This window comes from Vespa mandarinia, chromosome 6 (genome assembly GCF_050613455.1).
Source record: "Vespa mandarinia isolate Hongniang chromosome 6, ASM5061345v1, whole genome shotgun sequence".
Classification (NCBI taxonomy): domain Eukaryota; kingdom Metazoa; phylum Arthropoda; class Insecta; order Hymenoptera; family Vespidae; genus Vespa; species Vespa mandarinia.
In genome coordinates this window covers 2,261,689-2,285,510 of record NC_140815.1, presented here as the reverse complement: position 1 = coordinate 2,285,510, position 23,822 = coordinate 2,261,689, and the positions used below count along the sequence as shown (strand labels likewise).

Genomic DNA, 23,822 nt, shown 5'->3' with positions numbered 1-23,822 from the left:
AACCAATAATTTCTTCGTAAGACGTAGATATCGAAAAGTTCACCAATCAGAATACAGAAAATATGCAAAGATCGTAATATAGCCACCAATTACTTTCGTTAATTTTCTAGTTTCTATATTATTAAAAAACTATGAAAACAGGCTACTAATTGAACAGGATAAATGACAAATTTTAAAAATATATACAATTATTTATTTTTAATAATTATTTGTTTATTACGATAAAAGAACAATAATAAAACAAATGTTTTCTTTTTTTTATTTTTAGTTACATTTAATACTGTAATTATTATGATATAATACACTATTTTAAATATATACGCCATATTTGGGAATAAACAAAATAAAAGAAGAAACAAACTGATAATTCATTCGGCATTATATTTCAGGATATTTTTCGCACAGCGAAACTGCGACAAAACGAATAAATTGATCCAGAGACATGTAACAATGTTGATTTCTATAACATATTATTATCATTTAATAAAATACGCTGGAACACACGTTTAGCATATATAACAAGATTTATATCATATTATTATTACTATCCACATTACAAGCAATAACCGTTATTAGAAAACGTAAAAAGTTGCAAAATGGAAATTATTATATTTTAAATCATTAATTAAAATATTAATTTTAAAATTGTTTGGCAAAACACTGATCTTTGTTAGATACTTTTTGCTTTTGAAGGTACATTATATAGGAAGTAACTGGATATCGTGAATTCCTACTTAACATCTTGTTTCTAAAAGAAACTATAGTAGAAGTCTTTTTTAATTGTTTCTTTTCTTTTTCCAAATTAACAACATTAAATTCTGTCGTACCACCAGAATTTGAGGGATTATAATTTTTCTTTGTTTTTGTAATACGACATTCTGTAAATCCATTTTTCGTCATGGGCGTAGGCAGCGATCTTATCGTTTGTTGCATAGGATTTTTAAATAATTTTGTCTTTTTAAAAGGATTCATTGGTACATCAGAAAGATTTTCTATAACATCAGGAGAAAGTCTTTTAATTCCTCGTGCATAAGCTTTTATCATTATTTGATCTGATTTTTTTACTTTAATATCTTTCTCTTGTATTTTTTCCAATTGCTTTCTTTGCTTTTTTTCCATATCTCTGTTAGCCTTTATACTTTCACCAGCACGTTTAGCAGCTTCCGAAGCTTCATATTTTGATTTAAAGAATTCGATATTTTTTTGAAACGTCTCATTCGATATCTTCGCATCAGACGACATCGTTGAACTTTTCAAAATCTTTTTCCGTTGTGATTTTTTTAATTGCTCCTTTACTTGCAATGTCGGAAGTACTGACGTAATCTTCTTCTTTTTATTTGGAATGTTTTCTATTTCCACAGATTTTTTATCACTTTTCATTATATTCATAAACTTCTCATTATTTTTATCTTTATTTTCTACGTTTTCTCCCTTATTTTTATTCCTTTTCTTATTTTTCTTACTTTCATTACTAGTTATGACTTCCATTTTTACAGCTTTCTCTATATTTTTCTTTTCTATTGTAGTTGCTACATTTATTTTATCCAATTCCTTAGAAATTTTATTCTTTTTGTTTTTCTTCTTCCTCCTCTTTTTTTCATCATTAACTTTAAATACATTTTCCGAATTTTCTTTTTCATTATCATATCCAGTATGTATATCCAATTTGGAACTCATTTTATTTTTCTTATTTCTCAATTCTGTCTTATCGTTTGAATCACTAATTTCTGCAGATCTTTTTCTCTTAATTGATGTAGGCGAATTTAATTCTAACAGTTCAGTAGTTTCTCCAGGAATAGTTTTATTTTCACTTTGTTCATTATCTTTATCATCATCTATGAAATCAATTTTTTCTGAGGCATTTTTATTTTTTTCAAATTTAATATTTGGCGCGCTATCATTTAATTTCTGTTTCTTTAAATATTTTGTTGTAGGCGTTTCGCTGCATGGCGATATTGTTTTATTTAAATAGGCCTTCTTAGATAATAAAGTCTTAGGAAGATTTGCATCTTTAAGTAATTCTAATAAATCAGTAGAAATGTTATTTTCTATAGAACGTTTCTTTTTTGAATTAGTTATAGTCGACTTACTTGTATCATAATTATCTGATGATAAATCCTTTAAACGTACATTTTCTTGTTCTTCATTAGAAGAAATATTCTGTTTATTAAATTGCTGCTGTTGTAAGATATCAGTTTTAGGAGTGCTACATGTCAATGAAATATTTGTTCCTTTAACTTTTTTTGTGAATATCATCTCAGATTCATTTAACTGCTTTGAAGTTTCATCTATAGTCTCATTATTCTCATTTAATTTTGGTTTCTTTTTTAATTTCTTCCCTGAAGTATTAGAATCTAACTCTGATATGGCGTCAACCTTGCTTTCAGATACAATTTCATCTTCATCTGATTCTGAAAAATTTATCTCTGTATTTACTTTTTGTTTTGGATTCTTTTTCTTGTCACTTTTTACATCAAACACATTTATAGATTTATTTTGTGATTCTTTATTTATTTCCTCACTGTCTATAACCTTAATCTTTTCTTCACATGACTTTACTGTATCCTCTGTACCCTCTATTTCTTTTTCATTTTTATTTTCGATTAGTTTCTTATCTTCTTCATTTTCTATTTCTTGATTTTCCTTTTCCTCCTCCTGCTCTTCATCTTCATCTTCATCTTCTTCTTCGTCCTCCACTTCATCTTCTTCTTCACCTTCTTCAATTTCGTCATCATCAACGACAAAGTCTGCTAGATCTGAACCATTATCATCAGGATCTGAAAATTCAGATTCCGATGCTCTACATTCATCTCCCGGTATATCGTCATCTGAGAATTTCCCAATAGTTTTACCATCAAGATTATATTCTGCATTAATATCAGAATCTATACTTCTGTCTGAAAATTTATCTTCATTAGATTCGTCACCACTTTCGTTATGTTCTTCATTTTCTTCTTCATCGTCCTTATGTTTAAATAAGAAACGAGGAATTCTGGGAGTTTTGTTTCTTATACCACTGTTACTTGAATCAATACTTTCATCGCAGGTATCTGAATCTGAACCAATATGTACCATTGTAGAGTAATTTTTATTATATCTTTTCTTTCCATTGCTTTTTGTTAATTTATCACGTTTATTTTCATTTTTTTCTGAATTAACAGGATTATCATCTTCTTCCTCGCTTGAAGAAATGTTCAGTCTATTACGTTTATTAGATTTTTGCTTTGATTTATCACTTTTATTTAAAGAACTATTTAAAGAACGATTTTTCTTTTGCTTTTTATCTAATGACTGTCGTTCAAGTTTAGTTTCTAATGTATTTACTTCTACTTTATTTATAACATCAACTGTAGTTTTAGCTTCTTGATCTTCAAATACTTTTTGTGACAGAGATACCTCTTCTTCTTCTTCTAATTGTTTATCTAATGATTTCACTAGTACACTTCTACTAACATTACATACAGATATACTTTTTCGTGATTTTTCTTTCTTTGATGCACTTTGTGATGATACATCAGTTTCACTTTTATCAATATCTGTTTTATCATTTAATTTATTTGGATTTTTTTCTACTTCATCCAATTCATTTTTTGTTTCCTTAGTTGACAACTTAGAACTGTTAATAGATTTTTCCATATTCTCTTTTATTTCAGAATTATCATTGTCTTGTGCAGAATCCTTAGATTTAATTTCTATTTTATTCGTATTATTCAATTTATCGTTTAGATAATCAAGTTTGCTTTTTAATATAATCGTATCATCAGAATCATAATCAAATTTTTCTTTATCTTTAGATGCTTTTAATTTTTCTGCAGCTAACCATGCTTTTTTATCAACTAAAAGAAGATCACATTCTGTTTCACTGTCAGTTTCTAATTTTGCTGTAGATATCGAATGCATTGAATTACTTCGAGTTTCAATATTGACATTTTTATTTTTTAGTTTCCATTCATCAGCAGAGATATCTTGAAACAACATCCTTATATCTGAAATGTTATCGCTTTCATCAGCATTTTGAACATCATTCTTCTTTTTTTCCTTTTTTGATTTTGATACATTAAGTTCGCTAACTGATTTTGCTTTTGACATCACTGGTGTATTTGACGATGATTGTACTTTGGATTCCTCTTCTTTATCAGGTAAATCTGCTTCTGGTATGTCATGGGATTCTGCAACAGTGGAAGAATCAATTTTCTCAGGGATAGAAGTGGAAAGTTTTGGAGACTGTAAGTTTATTAAACATTTAGTTGAATCTAATTCGATTTGTTTTGCATTATTAGCAGAATCCTTAATTGAATCATCACTAAATTCTAAAGTAGGAAGAGATGAATCAAATGAAGACATATTATCTTGATTGTCATTAGAAGAATTTTTATCCTGAATTGCATTTGAATCTTTACATGTAGAAACCGTTTCAGCAGTTAGATTACATTTTTTCTCATCATTGTTAATATTTGGTATTTCAGTTGCATTTACGTCATTACTACAATTATCCTCTTTCGCAGATATATCTATAAGTTTTTCTTTTGGATTTACAGAAACATTTGCTTTATCTTTAATTTCATCATTGCTGTTTATTTCTTCTATATTACTTATGTTCTGATTAACAATTTCTGTATTTTTTTCTTCTTCAGTAACTATTTTATCTTGTATTTGATTGTTACTACTATCATTTATTTTAGACTGTTCCTTTGGTATAGAATTATCTTCATTTACTAACACTTTATATGACACAGTATTCAATTCATCTAAGTTTTCAGTTACAGTAGTACTATTCGTGCTAGTATTTTTTTTATGTTCTTCTTCATTAGATGGAGTTTCTTTTGTATCTGACATAGATACAGATTTATTTTCTTCCTCTAGACAGTTGTCTTCGTTTGTATTTACATTATTATTACTTTTTATTATATTATTGCAATCTGATAAAGATACAGAAGGAGATTTTATTAAGCAGGAATTATCTAGTTTTATATTATCATTGTTTTCAACATATTTTTCTTCTTTTATCGATATATCAAGTACAGTGATAGAAATTTCTTGATGTAAGTTTTTTATGTTAGGTATACTTTTGTTTTGTTCAGACACTGAATTACTTATATTCAAACATTTATTTTCTTTATTGCTAGAATTCATTTCCTTTTCCTCTATAGAAGCATGTAATATATTTTCATCTAGTGATCTTGATTCTTTCGATGTACCTTCAAAACTATGTGGCGAATCTGTTGAGACTTCTTTAGTTAATGTATTATCATTGATATTAGCAGCAGAATATTTATCTTTCTCTGGCGTATTATTTTCATCAAATGATGATTTTAATTTTGTTTCGAAAGTTTCACTAATTTCCATATGATTACTTTCAGAAGAATCATCAAGCGGTCCTTTAACTGTTATGAATGTAAATGTGTATTACGAAAGTTGTTAAATAAATAATAAAATGCAAAAAATAATATTTAAATAAAATAATAATTAAATATAATTATTAATAAAATATAGAATATTGTCAAATAAAAACAAGTTACTTTTTTTATAAATTAATATAAATAATTATAAAAGATATTTCTTTATATAATTATATAGCATGCATTATTATAAGAATTATAAGCTAAATAAAAAATATTACTTGCTTTCATTTGATTGCCTTACATATGGTTTTAATAAATCTTACCAGAACAAGGATCCTTTTCTTCTTCCATTTTACCAGTACTCTTGTTATTCTCATTAGATTTATTTTTTGATAATTCAAGTTCTTTATTTGGTGTTTTTATATTGGTTGAAATTATATTGGTAGATGCTGTAATTATGAGAAAATATGATTATAATCATTAATAATACAGAAATGTACATAGAAATAGTAACACTAACTTTCATCAGTTTCAATTAAGATTTTTTCTAATTCTACAACAGGAAAATGCTTTTCTTCTTCTTCTATAAGAGTCGACTGAGAAGGTAGTACTGATGCCCTTCTTTTTGCTCTTATTGGTGTATTAATTACTTCAGTTTTAAGTCTTTCAACTGGTTTTTCTATTGTAGGTTCAGGATCCATAGAACTAGCTCGTGTTTTACGAGTTGTTCTACCTGTAGGTGTAGATATTGTTTCTGATCCAGCTCTTGTCATACGTCTATTTGTAAAAAGGAATGCATAGGCATAAATACATCTATTATATTTATATCTTATATACATATTGATTTATACCTGGGTCGAGTATTAGCTTTTGGCGTATTTAAAGTAGTTGCTGTAGCTATGCTTCTCCTTGTCATTTTCTTTGGTTGTGTTTCTAATAATGTCTCAAATTCTGTATCCACAGAATTTTTACTAGAACGCAAACGCTTCTGAGTTTCTAAAGTATTAGAATCAGCTGTGCCTGCACGAGTACGAAAAGTACGAGAACCTTGTGCACTAATTTCGGTTATAGATAAATCTGGGGAAGAACCACTTTGTTTTGTAGACTGTTTGTTTCTACTACTACGACGAACTGGAGAATCGGTTATGGTAGGCCCAAATCCTGTACGGGTCCTTCGACCTGTCGTAAAGCATTAAGAAAAATTTCGCTATATAAAGAAAAACAATACCTTTATCATTTAATCGAACAATTACAACAAAATATATCGAAATAATAATGAAATTAGATTGATTTTTCTGAAACGATAAATTGTCACGTCTTCCGGATGACCGTCACTCACGTTGATAACTAGACGTAATATTAATTAATAAATACTAATAGATAGAACGATTGTTTAATGTAATATGTAATGAAGCTTTATATTTCTATCATTTTTTAATTGAGAATGCACGAAGTATTAGCAAGTACGTTTTGAATAAAAATGTAACAGATTTTTGTCGATAGATTTCGACCGTTACACGAAGTTGACCCGGTATATTTCTGCGCATGGTGAAGAAAAAAAGAATAAATCATACAAACCTGTTTTCATTTCTACATCCTCGTCAGAATCTCTTATGGATCGTGACATTTTAATGTTATCCTTCAAATTTTATATCACGTACGATAAAACGTTTATTTAAAAAAGAAATAATTCGTAAAAGATAAGTAAACACGTGTTATTATCGGTACATTAACCAATGGCAACTACTTTTCTGATATCCCGCGCGATAGGTTTTGACTATCTTAGAAAATGTTTGTGGCGACATCTTATCGTTACACTCTATATTATTTAGAATTTTTCAATCAGAAACAAAGAAAAAAAAATTCATAACCGTTCAAACACATTTACACTTACTATTACATTTCATTCGTTAATATCTTATAAATCTTTCTCTTTGAGAAGACATGATTATTCTAATTTTTTAAATATATAAATACATTTGTGAAATATTGCAACTAAATACTTATTGAAATCTTTTATTTTATCAGACCAATGAGAAAACGATAATACAGAATTGAATGCAGATTGGTTTATTTTTAATATTCAGAAGAAATATGTATATATTACTTTTCTTTTTGTAAAAAAATATATATTATGATAGAATATAAAAGATTTCGTTAATATATATTCGATAATTAAAACAATGTATTATATTTTATACAATAGTAATTTCTTAAAAGTTGAGTAGATCAGATACAGCTTAACTTTCTTTTATTATTATATTATTGTTCATTTAAAAAATGTAGCTGTTTTATAGCAAAAGATATATATTTATTCCAATTAATATTTTTCTTTATAAAGCGAATTGTATAAGCCCGGCTAGCTCAGTCGGTAGAGCATGAGACTCTTAATCTCAGGGTCGTGGGTTCGAGCCCCACGTTGGGCGAATATTTATTTTTTTCTTTTGTATATTTATTACATTACATTTTTTGTGTTATAACATAAAAAATATCACATTTAATATTTACAATTTCCCTAGTATTTATTATGAAAATAAAAAAATGACCGTTTAAGTATATTTACAATATACTTAAACGAGTGATATATAAAATATATATGCATATATTCAATGATTTTTATATTGATTTTTATCTATAAAATTTTAGTTAAATATTTCGCGATTTAAATCAAAATTAATTAATGAATTTTTGGTGATTCAACGTAATACTGACATCTTTGTATTACGATTTCTCGTAAATTATCAATACATCATTTATCTAAGGCATATTTCATTTTTCTTTTTATTCAGTGATTCATTTTTCATCGGAAGTATTATCGAACTCGGATGACTATGGACCATACCTAAAGACTGGATCTTGTTACTTGACCTACTTTCGTACGGCTTACACAGGGACGAAAATGTAAGTGGATCGATATATACATACATATTCAACATTTTTACTTCAGACCAGATCAAATAAACCCTACCCTATCTAATTTACCGATAACAAAAGATTTACTTTGTAAAAATATAAGACAAAATTGTTTTGATTGATTTGTTAGAAATTTTTATTGATATACGTATATACATGGATAATATTATCGAGTGAAAAAATTATTATATATAAACAATTATGTCTTGAATTATAATCTTTTTCATTATATTTTTATTATAATTATTATTTATCTAAATATTATTCAGACATTAATCCACACACATTAATAAGGATCTTATTTATCCACAAACGAGATAATTGTTTATGAAATACGAGAGAAAAAGAGAAAGAAATTCTCTTTAATTCATTTCCTCTTCAAAGGTGAATAACACAAGAAATTATAAATACACTCGTTTTTCTCTTTGTCTTCGAAGGTGCATTGACAAATTAAGTTACTCGCAAGGATAAGTTCTACATTGGAAAAACTATTCAACGCAAATTAACGTACCATTTTAGGTAGAACAATCGATTTTTAGTGACTGAGATCGATCTGCTAACGCATTGCGTTATACATCTTAATGTAGTTATTATCTCGATTATGTTAAAAACTTTATTGTTCCGTACCGGATCTAATGATTAGATTTCTTCCTGTCGTATCTTCCATGAGAATATGTGAACAGCAGGTCAATCGGTAACTCACTAAAAATATTAATTTCGTGGGATAGTTATTTTTATGATACTCATGTAAATTATTTAGGTCAGTTTTGGATGAAAAGGGGTCACGTACATTTTCGAAGTGAATTCTACAATCTATACGTTTTTTCGAATTGAAAACGTAAATTTAAAAATACATTTTTCGATCTTTAAAGATATTGACTAGAATAACAAATTTTTTCTTCCCTATTAAAAAGTATCATCTATTATTGTAATCGTCAAAATTGCTATGAACAATAAAAATGTAAATTTTTATTTCTCGAAATAATAGAAAATTTAGAATGTATTGAGAAATGAATTATGACGAGGAGGGGCAGGGAAAGAGGTAGATGTGGGGGTGGAGAAGGGGGAAAAAAAAGAACGTGTTATTGTTTATACGAGAAAAGAACGGAGAATGTTAGGCGTCTGCGCATCGGGACGCATGCTATGTATAGCCAATGATATGCCCGATGCCAGGGCACCGGTTCCTTCGTGCGAATTATATGTTCATTGCAGACCTAGTAATCGGCCAACGCAGACGTTGTCCGAGTCTTAAAGTGCGAATATTTTTCGATATAAATAAATGATAGCTTCAATTAATATTTATTAAAAATTAAAAAAAAAAAAAAGTAAAAAAAATTATCGAGCGAACGTTCGATAAAAAGAAAGAAAGAAATACACTTAAAAAATATTCATAGATCACACAATAAGTTCTTAGGGTGATACTAATCGAGTAAGTTAAACGTTAAAACACACAGTGGTGTATTATATTTATCGAGTGTTCGTCTGTGAAAGAAAGAAAGAAAGACGAAAAAGAAAAAAGAAAGAACAAAAGAAAAAGAAAAAGAAAACAAAAAGGAAAGAGAGAAAAAAAAATTGTGAAGTGAATGAAAATCATTATTTCTTTTTATTTTTTTTTATTTTCGTGTATCCAGTGAAGTTTTTTATTCGTATGAATACATAAAAGGTATTATCATATATTAGCAATCATAAATCTTCGAAATGCATAAGTTAATACTTACCAGTGTTAATCTTAGTGTATATATATAATTAAAAGTAAGATTATAAATTTCGGTACTTTCATGAAATGATATTATCTAATCATGGAAGTGTACTCATGGAACAACAGTGGCGGGAATAAACATTTTATTTCAACGAGATAATCTTCGTCTTAGTGCCGGTTGTTAGCTACGGGAACGAGCGACTATTTAATCACTGATAATTATTCGCAAGCTTTGTTAATTCTGTCAACGAAGATTATTTCTCCGCGCATATTTATTCTTACGGTGGTATTATTATTATTATTATTTCGTAACGCTACCTTTAAATTATTACTTCCTTTATCATTTTTATTTCATATTTATCATTACGACATCTTGTATTGTCCACATTTTACGTGATTAAGGGTAAAGAAAACTTTTCAGTGAAAATTTTACAAGGTTTCTTTATCTCTTCTTTTACTATCTCTCTCTTCCTCTCTCTCTCTCTCTCTCTCTCTCTCTCTCTTCATGTTGTCCCTTCACCAATATTCCCTCGTTCGATTCATGGTCGATGATTCAAAGAAACTAATAAAACGTTATCATCCTATTACGATATTCGTTCGTTTCTCTGTTGAAATATTGGATATGATATCGAAGAAAAATAAATCCCTAAAAGTAAGTAATCCTTCATACTTTAAACGTCGTCCAATAATTTCCTTCTATCACTGGTATCTGAAGTTTTTTTCCCTTGGAAATATTTATAATAGCACACAATCCAATAAATGTATATTTCTATCTAATTATAATTTCGTAACAATGATAATCTCGTTAGTAATATTTTAATAGGTTTCCGTCTGATTATTGTAAGCCCAAACTACTGCGAAACGATCGATACCTACCTAAATATATACGTATGTTGCTACGATATCATAGATAAGTCTTGTATCCATAGTGAATCGAGTAAACAGATGCTAGGTATCAATAATGTGAGCCTGTAATATTTTTAACAAAATTTTTATCTTGATCCTTTTCGTTTCTTTCCTTTCCTTTTTCGTTTCTTTTTTTCTTTTCTTTTGTTTTTTTTTTTTTTTTTTCATTTACGTCATTTACATCTCACGTTTTTCCTTTATTATCGCGAATAGAACGTATTATAATGATATACGATATATTGTAATATATATATTGTTGAGTATAACAATATGTAATAGCAATGTGTACCATTGTAAAATCGTTATTTTCATTCGCAGCGCCAAGCTGGATTTTGCGCAAAGAAAGCGACCACCAGTCAAGTCAGTCCTCTGTCCCTCCTCTGGTTACTGAGGGAGAGTACTTTAACAGAGAATGTAGATACCTGTGTACGTATACGTGTATGCGCGTGCTTGTGTACGTATGTGTGTGCGTATGCGTCAAACTGTAGACTGAGGTAGGTAGAGTATTGATCACACCGGTACTTGTCCTATGTTGGTTACATCAAAGGGCCATTCCTTTTTTTTTTTTAAATTGATAGGTACATCACATAAATTCGATCTCGATTAAAACATTTCAAAGGTTCACATTGATATATCGATATATGATGACTCGACGAGTAATCGAAGAGTTCCTTCTAATAGTTCTAAAGATATCATCAAAGCGATGAACGATTAACTTGAGAAAAAAAAAGAAAAGAAAAGGAAAGAAAACGTTTAGGGACCGTCGAGTTTGCACCTGAAATAGCATCAACACTTATTCACTTATAATACGATCGTAAACTTGAATGTTTCTTATTTTACCGTATTACGTACGATTCCCGTTTTATAAAGTGCGTGAGTCAGACAGATCGAGAAACTGTTTCTAATCGTACGGTGTAGTTCTACGTTCGAGGAAACAATTACCATTGAAATTAATCTATTTAGATTTAATCATTAATTCGACGTGACTTATCGATGAACCGTTATCGTTGTTTTAGATATTAGATACGTATATAATGTACATTAACATGTACATATGTAGATAGATGATACATTCGAAGATCATTTCAAAAAATAAGATTATTTTATATTATGCATTTTATTCTTTATTGTTTCTTTTTATTTTGGTCTCTTTCTCTCTTTCTATTTATTTATCTCTCTCTCTTTCTCTTTCGCTCTCTCTCTCTTTCTTTCTCTCTTTCTAAGATTGTCATATTAGTCCAATGATATCATTGGTAGAAGAACTATTATATCGTCGTGCTCGATGCGATTTCGATGGTATCACATGAACTCACGTGTGTGTCATGCAGGCACGAGTTAATCCTCATAAGTTTATATAAACACACATACTCACGTACGTTTGTGTATATATATATATATATATATATATATATATATATATATATATATATATATATCTGTATATGTATACATTATGTATATATACATTTGAAACTACAGGAGAGTATTATTTGCACGTTCATAACATTGACTTGAACTTTTCTCTTTGCTTTTAAAAATATCGAAATAGATACATTTATTACGTTAAACCTTGTTAACGACCTCAAACGAATTATCGTAACTTCGAATAGAAGGTGTTTTCAATTATCAAGTACGAATAATTCTTAAAAATAAAATTCTCTTTTCTTTTCTTTTATTTTATTTAATTAATTTTTCTTCTTTTTTTTAATTTTTTTTTCTTTCATTCGTTCAATTTTGTAAAAAAAGAAATGGAAATTCATTTACTTTATTTCTTTCTATGAGGAAGAGCATGATTCATTTACATTTATGGAAAATTGAGAAGTTCCATTAAACTATAGTTTTTTTCCATGATTATCTCTTCCTTCCTCTTTCCTCTCTCTCTCTCTCTCTCTCTCTCTCTCTCTCTCTTTCCTCTCTCTCTCTCTCTCTTTCCTCTCTCTCTCTCTCTCTCTCTCTTTATCTCTCTTTATCTCACACAGGTTTATTAGATTTCTAATACATTCATGTGTCTCATCTTTTCACCGCAAAATCGTCTATAAAAAAAAAAAGATAATCGATTAATCGGCAAGTTTTATTCCATTGTTGACGCGATAGGTCACGTGATTTCCTGCAGGCCGGATGCTGGCGGTCGCATTCAAAACGACAAAAGTGCACGGACCTACTCGATGCCAGTTCATTTCGCGTTCGTTCATCGTCGGATGTGAAACGCGAAATGTTTTAATTGATACGACGTTCTTATTCGTCAACGATACTTCGTTCGTTTTGTTTCAAGTAAAAAGAAAAGAAAAAAAAAAAAAGAAATTTTGAATAGAAATTATACCTATGGGATCTCACGTGTCTATTCGAGATATGCGTTTGCTTGTTGGATTTGTTGGATTTTTCAAAATGGCCGGTAAGCATTTTTGTAAACATTGCTTTTTCGATTATAAACATTTCTTTTGTTTTTATTTATTTTTATTATAAAAAAAAAAAAAGAAATAAATAAAAACTTTTGTTCCTTTCTCTCTCTCCTTCAACGATTAGAAAAATTTACATATGAATTATTCATAGTATCTTGCGTGTGTCCATTACAAAATACGTGTTTACTTATTAGATTTTTCATAATGATCGGTAAACATTCGTGAATTTTGTAGTTTATTTATTTTCTTTTTTTCTTTTCTTCTGATTTATCTTAATAAGAACAAATTCATTTCTTTCTATTTCATTTACGATTGATTTACGATGGCATTGATGATGAATATTTTTTCATTAATAAACAAATTTTTGTGTGAAATTGTCGGAGGAAATCCTTAATGAAGTTTGAATAAAAAGAAATCGAGCAAAGTATTACGATGCAATTAGCATGAGCCACCATCGAAGAAACCATCATTATCTCCTCAACGAGAAGCTTTATTATGCAAGAGAGGTGTGCGTCTCACAATCGGTACAGCTGTAATAAATGTGTGCGATCCAATATTGATCGCCGTACTGAGTCATAAAATTCCTTGAAACAGATCTCGTTGATGGAATATGAAAGAGTTCGAATGAAAGAGGGAACTTCGATTTCTACGTGATACAATAGAATAATTTCGATCGAAGAGTAAAAACGTTTATGATAATTAATAATTCTACAATATTTTAAGGTCATTTTTAAACAATTTTTTTATACGTAAAATAATTTTTATTTATATATATATATTATTATTTATTTATTTTTTTTTTGTTCTTGTTAACAATACGAACGTTTACATTAATTAATAGTAAATTAATCAAATTTATTATGATCGCGATATAATTTTCTTTTTTTTTTCTTTTTTTTTGTTTTTTTTTTTATTTTTTTTTTTTTTTTTTTTTTGTTAAGAATAAATGTCTTCCGGTAATATTTTTCTTCTTCCATTCATGTACGAATGCGTGCACGCAAAGCCTGGCTCTCGTAATCGTGATATTTTTCTACAATTTGATACGTTCGTAATTCTTTGGCTAAAGGAGACCTTGTTAAAGTATCGCAAGTAGTTTTACCCAAGGTTTCTCCATAAGATCATAATATTTTCCATCGTTGACTAATTTTCGCACGTTATTCATTCTTACTTCCCAACTACGACACGCGTGCCGATTTAATTAACACATTTGTCATTGTTACGCATAACGTTTTCATTCCGTATCGTTCGTGTTGAGGGTGCTAACAATCGATCTTATTGTTCTTGAAAGAAGTTACTCGTCTTCCGGTAAATTATTAATACTATTCGAACTTGAGATTTATAGTTTCCTACAAAAAAAAAGAAAAAGGGAAAAAAAATAAGAGATGAAGAAAATTTTAAAATGAATAATTCGATCATGGATCATTCGTAATTGCAACGTGATATAATTTCCAGTCATTCTTTATCATTTGCATTCATTGTTCCTTCTTATTTCTCCCTCCCACTCTCTCTCTCTCTCTCTCTCTCTCTCTCTCTTTCTCTTTCTCACCTCATTTCTTTATTATTAAGATCTATCAATGCATTCAACGAACGTTTGCTATCCAAACTAGTAGAGCTCAACGAGCGAAACGTAGAAAAACACAAAATCGAAACACAATACGTAGAAACTTGTATCTATCTATCTATCTATATATATATATATATTGTATAATGTGCATGTGTATGTATATAGAATATATGCATCTATGTAGCCTTTACCAATCGTTCGAACTTTTTCAATCAAGTTTTTTTTTACAATTGGTACATAGTTACGTATATACGTGACCGTATAATTCGACGATAAAGGATCTAGAATTTAATCGTTCATTTAAATATGGTATACTTTCACCGTGACATTCGTCCAAACACTTTTGATATCGATTAACAAAAAAAAAAAAAGAAAAAAAACGGAGAGAATGAAAGAAAGATAAAAAAGAAAAAAATTTCTATATCGATGATTAAAATCAACTTAAATGAACGATTTCGATTGGTTCCAACAATGCGGGTACTTCTTAATAGGACCAGCCGATAGATTCATTCCAATTCGATTAATCGAACACCTCTTTTCGAATATTTCATTCTTCTTTTAGACATCATTGAGTCATAGAGTTTTATCGTTTGTTAAGAGTAAAAATAAAAAAAAAAAAGAAATTTTTACTTCCCCTCGTTTTTGCAATTTATTTATTCAAACAAATTATAAAGCGATAAATGTTTCCATAAAATATCTTAAATGAAGTTTATTTGTTCACGAGCGACTTCGTTTTCCTACGTGTTATCATTTTTAATCAAATAATAACTTGTGCACTTATCGACACGTCGATATTATTTTTACTCCTTTTTTTCTTTTCTTTTTTCTTTTCTCTCGATTATATGAACTCCATACAAATAACTCCCGAAATGAATGAATGAATTATTTAATTTATTTATTTAATTATTTATGTATGTAGTATATGACTAACCATGTAAAATGTCTCTTAATTTGTATGAAACAAATCGACGATCATACGGGTACTTTGATTCAGATCTGTTGACATTGAAACAACGGCACAACGTGACACTCCAAACGTGATCCGTTTTCAAATTTAATCTTGAATACTTTTACTTTCATCTTGATATTTCATTTATCGTCTTAATCTCGATAAATTATTTTTGATTAGACTCGCTTTGTTGTTATTATTGTTGTTTTCATAGTCATTGTTTTTGTTGTTGTTAGTGCGATGAATGCATACCGAGTAATATTATTATAAACTTATTTGCAATTGAGCTAATCACTTTCGTTTTATCTCTATATGTCAAGGATACTTCCTTTTTTGCGGTTTTAATAATTTTTTTTTTTTTCTTTCAAGATAAAACGCACATAAATCAAAAGTATGTACCGCCCTCGCTTGTTATCTCAAAGTCGTGAACAAACTAAACAATTTAATAAAATAATAATACGATGTAACAAAAAGAAAAAAATAATCCAATGACATGGCTCGTTTGTAAAATTAGAAAAACAAAGGAAAGTTCATTGATAAATAAATAACTAAAGTTTCACCGGTCAACGTGAGTGTGTTAAAGGAATCAAAAAAGAAAAAAGAAAAAGAAAGGAAAGAAATTATTATTATATTAAAAACATGTCGATTTGTGTAATATAATTTATTTCATTATATTTTATTTTTTAAATTGTTTCTTTTGAGAAATATATCGAGAGAGAGAGAAAAAAAAAGAAAAAGAATGGCATACATTTTATATTACAAACTTTTATGAAGTAACTTTACATTCTACAAATTCACACGATAGTTTTTGTTACTCGATACACTTGAGTGGACAACGATAACCGGACTTAATATACGTATCGTCAGATAGCATACATTGCCTCCTATTCCGAGGTTACGTTCGTTCTTGCATTTGTCTATCTAAGGAATTTAGACGTCCATAGTGAAACCATGTTATGGTTAAGACGATAAAATTGCTTTTGCAACAAGAAAAAAAAAAAAAAGAAGAAAAAAGATTCACTTCAATGAATCATGATTCAATTAACAAATGTTTCATTCTTTTATCATCTTTCATTCTTAACGAATCAAATCAATCAACATTTTTGAAATTTTGTAAAAAACTCAAAAGTACATAAAATATAAAAAGTACATGCATTTATTTCCGATATATTTTGCACTATTTTCTCTTCCTCATACGAAAATGAAAAATTTTAGTGATTAATGCGGGTGTGTAAAACGCAAAAAGGAATGAATTTCAATTGAATTAAAAGGCCGTGTGCAAGAACTCGTTTAACTTAATTACCAGTGATGATGTCGGTTTGCATTAATTTTATTAAACCACTCTTTTTTTTTTCATACGATGTATACCGACATCTTTGTATTCTTATGAAACAAGTTTTCTTTCCTCTTTTCTTTTTTTCTTTATTCATTCATTAATTTTTTTTTCAACAATCTAGAGCTATCCTTCAATTTTCTCTCTTTCTTTTTCTCTCTCTCTCTTTCTCTCTTTCAATTTATTTATGCTACACATATTCATTTGAAAATATTTTATTTTATAATTCATATGGTATGCCTTTTTATAGCGAATTACTCGAAAAGATCGAGGCATGTAGGCCCGTGTCTGTACTCTTTCTTTAGTCGATCTAATATTAGCGTGATCCTCAAAGTCAACGATCTCCTTTCTAAGAGAAAAGAAACAGAGACAGAGAGAGAGAGAGAGAGAGAGAGAGAAAGAGAGAGAGAGAGAAAGAAAGAGAGAGAGAGAGAGAGAGAGAGAGAAAGAGAGAGAGAGAGAGAGAGAGAGAGAGAGACAAAAGATCAGCATCTTGGTAGTTCGTTTCGAGTCGAAAGTTTCGCTTGATTTTCATCGTCAAATAAAACGATCTTCCTATTTTTGGCAAGTGAATACGTATGAGCAACCTTGGCACGAGAAAAGCTTGACGAAAACAGAAATAGAAATTCATCGTTGACGTATATTGTTCTCTTTTACATATATATATATATATATATATATATATATATATATATATATATGTAAGACATTAAATATAATCTCGTTTAATTAATATTTGACAATCTCGTTCATTCAAAAGATACAAATAATTCTAGGAGGATTAATCAATAATAAATGCTTTTTCTTTTCTTTCTTTTTACTCTTTTAATGATTCAAATTAGATCATCCTTAATATTGAAATAGCAAGGATCAAAGAATACATTTATTTTATTGAAAGCGCTGTCGCTAACGTTTAAACAAATATTTTTTCCTTGAAATAATCAATAGACGAGGATCATCAGTCGTTAACTTTCGTTAGAATATTTGGTCATCGATAATATCGACTTTAAATACGAATTAAAGTTCAATGACATTTTTATCGACTTCTTGATAGTTCAAAGATCGTCCAAATAAAAAGGAGAAAATATACAAAAAAAGATCTCTATAGGTTTTTGTAGATATTGTATCGATTTGTTTATATTTGTCTTGGAAGAAGTAACATATTGAAAATACATTCTTACTGACTTTCGTTAGCTGCTTATGTTTATAAACAGTCGTCGTCATCCACGTCATATTCGATAAAATTTAAGGGCATTAAATTAACATTTAAGTTGATGTTTAAGATAAAGTCGATTTGAATTGTCAGTCGAGTTCGAGAATTCGAATGGTTTCCCTCGAAAATTTATCAATGTATTCCTTTAAGAAAATTATATTTCATGTATTTTTAAAGTGAATTCTCGTGACAGTTCTAAGTATATGTGTGCGTATATATATATATATATATATATACATACATACGTATGTATGTGTATATATACATATATATATATATATTTATGTGAGTGTGTTAAATAACTTTCTAGATTTTGATCGGTTAAAAAAAAAAAAAGAAATTTCATTGACTCAATGAAAGATTTTTTAGAAAACCGAAGATTTATAGAAAAGATAAATTATCGCTATATCGTCCCTTTATAGACAACATATATATATATATATATATATATATATATATATATATTATGTATAGAGAACTTTTTATCTTTTATCGTTATTGAAGAAATACTAAAATAATCAGAACTTCGTACTATCTATTGCGAATACTTGCCAAACCCATGTGTGTCTTAGATACCATCATGGTTAATGGGAAATATTTGTACATTTTACGGTAGGATTTTAAAAGGATTGATGATAAAAAATGATTGAAATATAATTTTGAAGGTGATAACAATTGTTCGAAAGTGTCCCTATGACGATTAGTATACCATACGATTTCTCACTGTAAACTTTAAGAATTTCTTCTCTCTCTCTCTCTCTTTTTCTCTTTTTTTGCTTTTTTTTTTTTTTTACACAAAATAAAACCAAAGTTTCTTCGATGAATTTAACGAAGAAAGTTATTGATTTATTTCGTTCAGTCGATGATACGAGATGTATCGGGCATACGGAGACTAAAAAAACGTGGGAAAACATTCGAGAGGTTTTTCTACGAAATAGGATCTCTCTCAAGGTCACTGCGATACGTTTGTCCTCGAAAAATATGTCCGAAGTTCTTCCACTTATCGTATCGGACGAGACTACGTCTGACATCGATCCTCGTAACATGGTCAATCTCGAGGTATTTATATTAATTTTATATTAATTATATTATTGTGTTTATTATGTATATGTATAAGAGATATTCGATCATGTTCTTTCTTTTTTCATAAGAAAACAATAAAGATCTCAATTATTTAATAATTATCAAATTTAATTGTTATTAAAATATAAGTCATGAGTAATCAAGATCCATTTATTTAAAAAAATAAAATTAAAAAAATAAAAGAAAAATACAAAAAGATTTTGTTATTTTTAATTTCAAATTTAAAAAATAAAACAAAGTTTTATTTTGATTTTTCGTTTTAAAATAAAAATCATGATTAAAAAGTATCATGACACTTGATGACATTCAAATAAATAATATCTTTCATAATATTCGATTTAAACTTTAATGTTAAATTAATTCAAATTTTTAATTAAAAAAAAAAAAAAAAAAAAAAAAAATGCTTTTGCGATAAAAAAAAAGTTAAATTCTTTATCTTATTTATTTTAATTTTATTATAAGATAAATAATATAAAATGATCGAAAGGAAATATACTTTCTTGATATATGATTATTTAATTAATCATATCGTTCATGTCCTATGTATTTACGATTTAACAAATATTGAGAAGATAGCAGATGGTGAAATAACATGTGTGTAAGATTTCTTCGGTCTACTGTCAATGCAGGTAGGGTTGCCTGGGGACACCTGGTGGTATTGTGTAGAAAGGGAACGATTGGCTAAAAAATCTGAATGCTTTCGTGCAATGCTTACGGGACCCATGGCACCAGAACGAACCGATCCTCCTGCTCTTTTAACCATAAAACATATCGAAAAACGAGCGTTCGATCATTTCTTCAGGTATTACATTTACAATCCTTATCAACTTTTCTTTTTTTTCTTATTTTTTAATATTCATACAATCGAGAAACTATGCTAATTCTTTTTCAATTCTCATAAAAATCTTACTTGTTGTTATAAATTCGAATTTAAAAGGACACAAAGATATTCCCTTAAAGTCATAAATAATTTTATTCTTTAGATTATTTGATTATATAAATTATTTAAATATCAAGATGAATTCAAAAAAAAAAAAAAAAAAAAGAAAAAAGAAGATACGAAGATAAATCAAGATCTAAATATTGATTTAATATTACTTTAAAAGCTACAAAAAATTTCTTTTTCTTTTTTTATCTTTTAGATTATTTTATTATATCATCTAAACGATTTAAATGTATCAGGACAAATGGAAAAAATGAGAAAGACAAGAATAATATAATATAATGAATTTAATTTCATGTTTCAACGAACATTTGTTTATTTATCTGTCACAGATATCTGAACGACGAACCCATTATCTTTCAATCAGTATCAACTGCCAGAGCAACACTCGATGTAGCGCATCAATATATTTGTTTAGATCTCGCACGTTTTGCAATAAATTATCTCGAAGAGAATTTAGATTCTTCGACTGTTCTCGAAATCTATGAAAATCTTCATCTATATGCAAATAGTTTATCTCCTTCTACGCCTCAAGATAACGATACGGAAGAATCGTCTAATAGACCTTCAGCTCCGCCAGCATCTGACGACGACGAGGGTAGTGAAATAGGTGAATATTTTATTTTAATAATATTGTACAATCGATATTTTCATTTTTTTTTTATTGAATTGAATTATCAATTTTTTTTTTTTAATAAAAAAAAATATATTTATAGCTGCAGCCTGTACCGAACTTCTCTTTCGATGTTTAAATGTCATTGATGCTGATCCTTCAACTGTACTTCTTCAAGAACGTTTCGAGGAATTGAATGTCAAGGAAGTTAAGGAAATTGCGTGCCGCGATACATTGAGATTACCTAACGAAGCTATTCTTTTTGCTGCACTCGATAGATGGGCTGCATCGAATTGTAGAAAACGTGGTGTCGAACCAACATCATCGAACAAAAGGGCATCGTTATCGGACGAAGTTTGGTACTCTGTAAGATATTTACTTATGACGGATAGGGAATTCATCGATGGCCCAATGGCCCATGGTATTTTAACTAGCGAAGAATCCGCTTTTATATTTGCCAAAATTCTTGGACATCCTGGTAAAGAAGAGGTAAACTTTTAGATATTTATAATATCCGACGTTTTTTTTTTTATGATATTTAATTTTTTAATTTAATATTTTTCTTTCTTTTTATCATACACGATAAATTTTCAATTGTACGATATATATATATATATATATATATATATATATATTTTTTTTTTTTTTTTTGATAAAAAGATAAATTAATAGTCATAATGATTATATTTTGTATTATTATTTAAATTATAGATAAATATTTCCACGAGCAATCCTTTATGGAGGCTAACCAATACACCTAGAATTGGGACGATAACGTATCATAGTCAAGGTTGTAGTATGTTAAAATCAGGTAAGAAGGAACGTCAAGATAATAGAAAAAATCGACGGAAAGAGTGTGCCGGTCAAGCATGTTCCAGAATTTGTACCTGTTTCGTGCGCGTCTTAGCGTGCGTATTCGAATAAATCCGAGGATCGAAAGAAATCTTACATTTTATTACTGAATCTCTTATCGAGATAAATATGAAAAAAGTTTTCAACTGCACCTTTTTCTTCATTTTGAATTCGATATTAAAAAATTAAGTAGTAATATTATATATGTAGAATTTATGAGATCGATAATAATCGAAAACAACGAAAAACGTGGTACTTAGATCTCAATCGATGAATTTTCTTTTTTTTATTTTCGATATTCCTTATACAGTGCCATCGAACGTTATAAAAAAGAAGAAAAAAAATAGAACTTGTATGTTTTATATGACAATATTTATATGACAGTAATCGTATTATATTTAATAATTATGTTTAATTGTTTTTCCGAAAGTTAGTCAGACATTTGAAAATAGAAAGTACATACATATATACATACATATAGAGTAAACAGTTTTATTGTCAATTGCCGGAAAGTTAATATATATATACATATACATATATATATATATATATATATATATATATATATACACATACATTTAGACTACAATCTCGAGAGCATTGAAAGAATGAATATTTTTATATATCATAGGCTAAACACAACTTTTATTATTTTTCTCCTAACAGAAGAATGATTAACAATCACGAAATGTTCCTTTATTTTATTGTCTTATTTATTTCTAATAATTGCAAAATAAGAAACAGACAACAGTAACATATAATTTGATAAATAAATTATTAATAATTATTCCTATATATTTATATATATATATATCGTGCTATAATGTTATAGTAATCTAGTCTGACTTTGATTGTGTTCATTATTAACTTAAATTTAGCGAATTTCCTATGTAGTCGAAGTTAGAAGAAAGTTAGAAGAAAACAATTGTAATCGATCTGAGAAATATGCGTACGTTGTTACTTGCAATAATAATCGGCATAAGCATATACATATATATATATAATATATATTATATATACATACAAACATACATATACACACACATTGTCTCGTCCATTCATTTGATTTCAAAGCAATGTAAGTTTGTGCGAATTAATATCGCTTCTAAGTGCAATTATTTAATATGCTATAGATATATATATATATATACAAGATGCTTCGGAAATATGTGGCCAAATTTTGATTGTATCGTGATAATCTAACATGACCTTTTTTCATCCTTAAGGAAAGTAAGATACGATACCAAAGTTTTTGATTATCTATTTCTAAAGCAGCCTATATATACATATGTGTGTATGTGTGTATATATGTATATATATTTGTTTCTACATTTATACAGCTTTTCTATGGCGAATCAAAGACTTTATTATTTACGAACTTTTATACTCTTCTCAAATAATCCGTTAGTATTGACAAATCTTTTTATGTTTATTAATTTCAGTTAGATACGAATGAATAATTAGCTCTTTTTTTTTTTAATTAAAAAATAAATAAATAAAAAAGAAAATAAAGAAAGAAAACGAAAAAAGAAAAAACGTAATAATACATAATTAAATGATTTTGATAGAACACAATTTATCTTCGTATTGACATTCGTTTATAATCGTTTAAAATCCTATTATTGCTATTATAATTCATAATTGATTATCTTCAAGTTAATATTTGCCTCGTTGAGAATTTTATGTATTATTAGAAACGTTATATTGTATTACATTTCTATTATGACCGACCGTTGTGTGAATATTAATAATTATTCTTTGTATGTATATACATCGTTTAGTTATAATATATATATATTTATTAATTTTTGAACGAACTTAAAATTTATGTTATATTATAGATGGAATGTTGAATATGATTGATATGATACTTTTAAAACAAATTATATCTTACAATATTCAATAGTGTAATGACGTTTAATTACGTAGTTTTATGTGTAGACTAATGCCAAACAAAGAGACTATCAAAGTATATATATAAAGTAAATTAATAAACTAAATATCACATTTTAA

General features: G+C 28.0%; 2 protein-coding genes and 1 non-coding gene across 14 annotated transcripts; 2 read left to right on the top strand and 1 right to left on the bottom strand.

Moving 5' to 3' along the window:
• Window positions 1-323: 323 nt before the first annotated feature.
• LOC118440795 (uncharacterized) lies at window positions 324-7,100 on the bottom strand. Of its 5 annotated transcripts, XM_085657830.1 has the most exons (6): window positions 6,921-7,100; window positions 6,194-6,521; window positions 5,863-6,119; window positions 5,666-5,791; window positions 2,091-5,384; window positions 324-2,021 (listed from the first exon to the last, which is right to left on the bottom strand). In XM_085657830.1, the coding sequence occupies exons 1-6, from the start codon at window positions 6,967-6,969 to the stop codon at window positions 640-642; spliced, it is 5,436 nt and encodes a 1,811-aa protein (XP_085513956.1). In that variant the 5' UTR covers window positions 6,970-7,100; the 3' UTR covers window positions 324-639. The 5 variants fall into 5 exon arrangements, with proteins under 5 accessions (XP_085513956.1, XP_035720246.2, XP_035720248.2 ...); XM_035864353.2 differs by having other exon boundaries at window positions 324-5,384; XM_035864355.2 differs by having other exon boundaries at window positions 324-4,169.
• Window positions 4,169-23,528, top strand: axed (BTB/POZ domain-containing protein axundead). Of its 8 annotated transcripts, none has more exons than XM_085657832.1 (7): window positions 4,169-4,226; window positions 8,132-8,243; window positions 19,178-19,377; window positions 20,031-20,203; window positions 20,677-20,954; window positions 21,061-21,446; window positions 21,669-23,528. In XM_085657832.1, exons 3-7 carry the CDS (start codon window positions 19,300-19,302, stop codon window positions 21,879-21,881), a joined length of 1,128 nt encoding a protein of 375 aa, XP_085513958.1. In that variant the 5' UTR covers window positions 4,169-4,226; window positions 8,132-8,243; window positions 19,178-19,299; the 3' UTR covers window positions 21,882-23,528. The 8 variants fall into 8 exon arrangements, with proteins under 8 accessions (XP_085513958.1, XP_035720269.2, XP_035720271.2 ...); XM_035864376.2 differs by lacking the exons at window positions 4,169-4,226; window positions 8,132-8,243 and adding exons at window positions 9,480-9,684; window positions 11,179-11,286; XM_085657831.1 differs by lacking the exons at window positions 4,169-4,226; window positions 8,132-8,243 and adding exons at window positions 9,702-9,918; window positions 11,179-11,354.
• Window positions 7,696-7,768, top strand: TRNAK-CUU (transfer RNA lysine (anticodon CUU)). The gene has a single exon. It is a non-coding gene; the product is annotated as a tRNA-Lys (tRNA).
• Window positions 23,529-23,822: the final 294 nt, after the last annotated feature.